The following is a 6,000-nucleotide window of genomic DNA, read 5'->3' as shown; positions in this document are numbered from 1 at the left end:
CAAGACTCGATAGCTTGTCTATGCAGAATGAGAGATCAATAACCAAATGGTATCCTCTTGAAGCAGGTTGGATGAGGCCTAAAATTGACAGCTCTATCAATAACTATGGTGTTACTTCTTGTAGTAGACTCATTCGAGATGCATGATCAAGGAAATTGAATAAAGGGCTTTACCAAGTACATTGGTTATCACCTGTATAACACAACTGAACTTAAAGCCATCCAATAAGGTTTCAACTTTTTAGAATAGCAAGCTTACTTAAGTTAATACCTACTTAAATTCTCTCAAAGCGCTCATCCTCATGAATTCTCCCAAAATCACCCACTCACCAGTATCCTAGAGAATATTAGAGATCTTATAATGAAATACTAAACGATCACTTTTTATCATAGGTGCAAAGAAGCGAATTAATTAATATGTCAATAGGCTTGCCCACCAAGTGATACATTATAGTTTAGATACTAAGACTTTTGATTTTCCTCAACTTAAACGTAGGAACCTTTTATAATATAATATGACCTTGTCTTTTTGCACCGATTTTTACCAGTGGAGGGTATTTAAAAAGGTGAAAAAAAAAAAAGGCTTGTGACTTCTTAGGAGGCCAATTAAATGCTTTTTGACCAGCAAATATTGAAGCGGACAATTTTTCCCATGCAGAACAAAAGGTTGGCAGGGTGGGTGGATGGCCAAATAATTTTTATTTGACTTTAAGCGTGTGCCAAGCTCAAAAAAGTTGCTGCGACACATCCCACACTTATTAATTCACATATCCTTATATTTTTCTTAATTTTAAATTATGTCTTTATAATTTATTTTGTTTGAAGTAAGTCCTTATATTTTTATCCATTATATATATTATCCTTAAAAATTAAAAAAATTAATGAATAATTAATTTTCACAAAAGAAAAATACTTGTGATATTTATAGAAAACTCGATTTACTACTTTTGACCAAAAAATTGATTTGATACATTATCTATATTTTTAATAACTATTTATAAAAATTCTATATGTATAAATTTTTTTTAAAAGGTATAATCTAATTTTATAAATTTTGAATTATAAAAATGATATAATTTATCCTAAAGTTATACCCCCCCGTCGGAGCTTATAATCTTTTTCTTTTTTTTTTTATTTGACACTGATCCAACACTTGATATATTTATGTCGATATAAATGCATGCATGCCTTTGTCAAAAAATAATAATAGTAATAAATACATGCATGCCCCCCCCCCCCAAGTCACAACACACCAAGCTTTCAAACTTTTCTGTATTATTTAAAGCTCTCCTGATTCTCTCCCAAAACAACCAAACCTTAGCCTTCTTGCAGTTACTCTCAGCCGATTTTTGTTTCATTTTCACAAAAATCTTCTATTGTCTGAGAAATGGCAGAAGCTAAGATTGAGATTGTATCCGAAATCACCATAAAGCCATTATCTCCAACTCCAAATCACCTCAAACACTTCAATTTTTCTCTCCTTGACGAGATTGCCTTTCCTCCTTCAGTTTACCTTCCAATGGTTCTCTTCTACTCTGCTTCTGATGATCATGACTTTCCCAAAATGTCACAAAAGTTGAAGGCTTCTTTATCAGAAGTTCTCACTCTCTACTATCCCTTATCTGGAAGAATCAAAGGAAACAAAAGCAATCTCTTTGTTGATTGCAACGATGAAGGTGTCCTCTACCTTGAAGCTAGAGTTCCCTCAAAGCTCTCAGATTTTCTCGAGAAAAATGATAACCAACAACTCAGAGAGATAAAAGGGTTTCTTCCATTAGATCCCTATACACCTAAACAGGACGATGAAGATGAAGATCGTCAAGTAATGGCTGTTCAGGTCAGTGAGTTTGGCTGTGGAGGTGTAGCTATTGGTGTGTGCATCTCACACAAGGTATGTGACGAAACAACAGTGGTTTCATTCCTTCATGCTTGGTCTCAAAAGGCAATGGTAGATCACGCAAGCGAAGTGGCTAATTCTTCTTCGCCTCTTAATATGGAAGCTTCTTCGATTTTTCCACCAAAAGGCATAGAGATTGACATGAATGCAATGATAGATGAGAAGAATATTATGACGAAGAGGTTCATGTTTAGTGAAGATAACTTGAGTAGACTAAAAGAAGAAATTTCAAGAGGATGTAGCTTTAAGCCCACTAGGGTTGAAGCTGTGACAACTTTGATATGGAAATCTGCCTTGGAAGCTGCAAGAACCACAGAGACAACTCAACAAAGTAGTTCATTCATGATACATCTTGTTAACATCCGTAGCCGGATGGTACCACCATTGCCGGAGAATTCTTTTGGTGATGATCACTTCACTTATTTTCTTTCAGTTCCTATAATTCTTGGATATAATTTAGTCTTTGAATTTTGATTCATAACTCAATTCTTATGTTTTTGATTTTATTACAATTCAGTCCATATATTTAATTTTAAATTACTAAAATTATAGGGATTAAATTGCAGTAAATTAAAGTTGAAGAATTGAGTTGCAATGAGTCAAAACTATAAAAGTTAAGTTATATTGAATTAAAATTTACAAGGGACTCAGTTACAATCGAGTCAAAACTACAATGAGTGAGTTGCAAACTGAATTATAATCAAGTCAAAATCATAAAGCCCAAATAATTAATTGTTTCTTTATTTAATTGCAAATGTTTTTAGTTTTCTTTTTTAATTTGAGCTTGTTTCATTGACAAAATGTAGGTAATCTCTTTGTGCCTGCATTTTCTCCATTGCTTGAAGTTGATAAAGAAATGAAAATGGAGCTACAAGATGTGGCAGAAGTAGTCAGAAAAACCATAAAAATGGTTGATGGAGATTATGTGAGCAAGCTTCAAGGAGATGGTCAAGAGCTTGTTGAAACCCTTGAATCAATGTTACAAGCGTGGTTTATGGTGGCCGAGAAAGGTGTTCCTTTTTATCTCTTTAGTAGCTGGGTTAGGTTTGGTTTCTATGAAACAGACTTCGGATGGGGCAAGCCAACATGGGCTTGTACTGTGGGAGTTCCTACAAGAAATGTAATAATTTTGATGCCAACAAGATCTGGGGATGGAATAGAGGCTTGGGTCTCCTTGAATGAGCTTCATATGCTTGAATTCGAGAACAATCTTCTTCAGTATGCTTCTTTTGATCCTTAACTAGTTTCTTGTTCATGTAGTTGAGTATTTTAAGCTGAACTTCATGTATATTATGTGTGAACGTTAATATATGGTTATGTATGGGATTGTTAAAAATTAAGTTATAATTATCTGTTAAACTGTGTAATTTCCTGTTATTGCCTCGTTGTAATAAACTTCATATTGTTGGTCATGCAAGAGCTTGTATGTTTATTTTGGATTCAACTAGAAGATTTCAATTCAATTGTTTATGATCTAAAGAGCTTGCTCCTGAATCCTCCCATTGCCCTCGTTAAATAATGTCAAATAAGTGACGTGAGTACTAATTAATGCAGAAATAATATTAGTATTTGGATTTGAATTGCAGGAATGATAATATCCTTATATACGTACGTTAAGTTCTTTTTGTTCTGTTCTGTTCATTTTATATCCTTTTTCTGGTTCTTCCTAATTGTGATGAATTGATGGCCTCTAATGAAACATGTATCTACTCCCTCCGAGATGATGAATATAGAAGTTAGTGAACTAATTAATTCACACATTACTAAAATTATTTTAGTTAATGATACCCCTCCGCGTACCCTACGGAAAAATAAAAGGATTTACGTGTGTTTACATTAAAATTGACGAAGTTTTAAGACTCCATGTGGGTAATTAAAAGTGTGCTGGGTTGGAAACTTAGAAACTGGGTGATGGTTGGCAAAAAAAAGTAGCTGAGGAAAGGAAGGAAAGGGAGATTTTTAAGTTAAATTTAAAAGAATTGGAGAAGCGGGGTCGAAAGTAATGTTTTAAAAGTCTAACCAAATGTAAAACCAGAAAAGTCAGTTATTCTCAATTTTTATAATTTAATTGATTAGACGGATGATAATATAATAATTAAATAAAAAATAATCTTAAATACATATAATATATATAAGAATTAAAGTGATAATATATCTAATTGTTAATAAAATAACATAACATGACAATAAATCAATAATATTATAAATTATAATTTTATAATTTTTTAAATATAGATAAATTTTAATTAAATTAGATATAAATAAATTTAAAAGTATCTATATTTGTATTTATAAATTATAGTTGTCAACATCTTTCTAAAAAATTGTATCAGACCATATTTTTTAAATTTTGTTTAAAAATTTAATAAATTTTTAACTTTACTTCTATTAAATATATATTTCATAACAACATATTTTCTCTTACTAATATTTAATAGAAGCCATAAAAAAATTGTAATGAAAAATTAATAACATAATTTATGAGCATACAACTAAAAAAATTCTTCTTTCTTCATCTTATAAGAAGTACCCGAGGAAGCATTCCTCGCTTGATGTACAGCTGGTCACAATTAAATTTAATTAATTAGTATTGGGAGTGGGGATCCAATCATCCAAATGCTGTTGATTGATGGTTACAGAACACCATCTCTTATAGTGCTTATCGTTTATATTTAATTTTCTCAATTTAATGCCATGCCTCCCTTAAGGTACCATGGTTGGCACAAGAGGGCCAACCTTTTCATATGAAAATAATTTATAACAAAAAATATTGACAACTATTTTACAATTTTAAAAAAATTAAAATTTAATTATATTATTAATGTTTTATGAATGTCTTGATAATAATAATAAAAATAAAATTTTAATGAGTTATTTTTTGAAAAACATTATAAATAAAATAAAGGTAAAGTTAAAAAATTATAAAAAAATATTCAATGTCCTATATTTTAGATTAAGCAAAGCTTTTAAAAAATGCTATATATATTATATCTAGAGTAGAGAAAACTAACAAGAAGTGACTGATCAATTCATAACCTATATTATTGAGTGTTACATATTTGTAGTAGAATGATATTAAAGGGTCAAGAAATTGAATTAAACTTAAATAAGGACTAAAAGATTAATTGAAAATCCTAAATGACTAAAGAACCTTGAGTAAATTGGTCCAAATTCACTACTATCATTTCATGATTTGCATCCATCATAACAAGAATTCACAGGTGAAATTCTTTAATTATATAAAAAAAACACTTGTGAAACCACTTTTAGTAATTTGCTACTCAAATACCCTTATTTAGCATTTCTTAAAACAACAATTTGAAATATTCATTAATTTGTGAAAGAAAATCATTTTCAAGTAATGATGATATATTTGATAAGTTTTTTCTTTACAAATTGTCAAGTCCGACTTGCAAATTCCTATTTCAAGGGTTGCAAATTATGGAAAAAAAAGTGGCAAAATTTTAAACCAATTTACTAAAAGATCTTTGATCCGCACTCTTATATCACAATTTTTAAATATCTTAATCCTTATTCAAATTCAATTCAATATTTTGATTCTTTAATGCCATTTCTCATTCTAGATTATGAAAATGCCTCCTAAAATCCAATTACATACCACAATCTTGGAAAAATAATCCAGAAACAAATCTTGGTTGAGGTTGAGTAGAAGGCACACAATTTTCTTTTAGTAAGGTCAACAGTCTAACCATGTGGATAAATTAATTAGATTTGACAGTACTCGAATATGATATAATATAATATAACCATGTCCTAGAGAAATTTATCAATTAAAAGAGAAAGAAAACAACCCAAAATAAATTAAGATATTTAAAAATTGTGGTATAAGAGTGCGGATCAAAGATCTTTTAGTAAATTGGTTTAAAATTTTGCCACTTTTTTCCATAATTTGCAACCCTTGAAATAGGAATTTGCAAGTGAGACTTGACAATTTGTAAAGAAAAAACTTATCAAATATATCATCATTACTTGAAAATGATTTTCTTTCACAAATTAATGAATATTTCAAATTGTTGTTTTAAGAAATGCTAAATAAGGGAATGTGAGTAGCAAATTACTAAAAATGGTTTCACACAGGACATT

General features: G+C 30.0%; 1 protein-coding gene across 1 annotated transcript; it reads left to right on the top strand.

Moving 5' to 3' along the window:
- The first annotated feature begins 1,263 nt into the window (after window positions 1-1,263).
- LOC129291827 (stemmadenine O-acetyltransferase-like) lies at window positions 1,264-3,308 on the top strand. Its single transcript, XM_054929367.1, has 2 exons — window positions 1,264-2,299; window positions 2,703-3,308. Exons 1-2 carry the CDS (start codon window positions 1,387-1,389, stop codon window positions 3,134-3,136), a joined length of 1,347 nt encoding a protein of 448 aa, XP_054785342.1. The 5' UTR covers window positions 1,264-1,386; the 3' UTR covers window positions 3,137-3,308.
- The last annotated feature ends 2,692 nt before the right edge of the window (window positions 3,309-6,000 follow it).

This window comes from Prosopis cineraria, unplaced genomic scaffold (genome assembly GCF_029017545.1).
Source record: "Prosopis cineraria cultivar Desert tree isolate PC_DT_omini unplaced genomic scaffold, ASM2901754v1 PC13, whole genome shotgun sequence".
In the NCBI taxonomy this organism is placed as follows: Eukaryota; Viridiplantae; Streptophyta; class Magnoliopsida; order Fabales; family Fabaceae; genus Prosopis; species Prosopis cineraria.
Note: the sequence above shows the minus strand (reverse complement) of the source record. Positions and strands in the feature narration are given on the sequence as shown.

Excerpts from the sequence above, each read along its gene's own strand:
- LOC129291827 (XM_054929367.1), top strand. The coding sequence starts at position 1,387 with ATGGCAGAAGCTAAGATTGAGATTGTATCCGAAATCACCATAAAGCCA. Across the intron at positions 2,300-2,702 it reads ATTGCCGGAGAATTCTTTTG|GTAATCTCTTTGTGCCTGCA; the intron begins GTGATGATCACT and ends GACAAAATGTAG.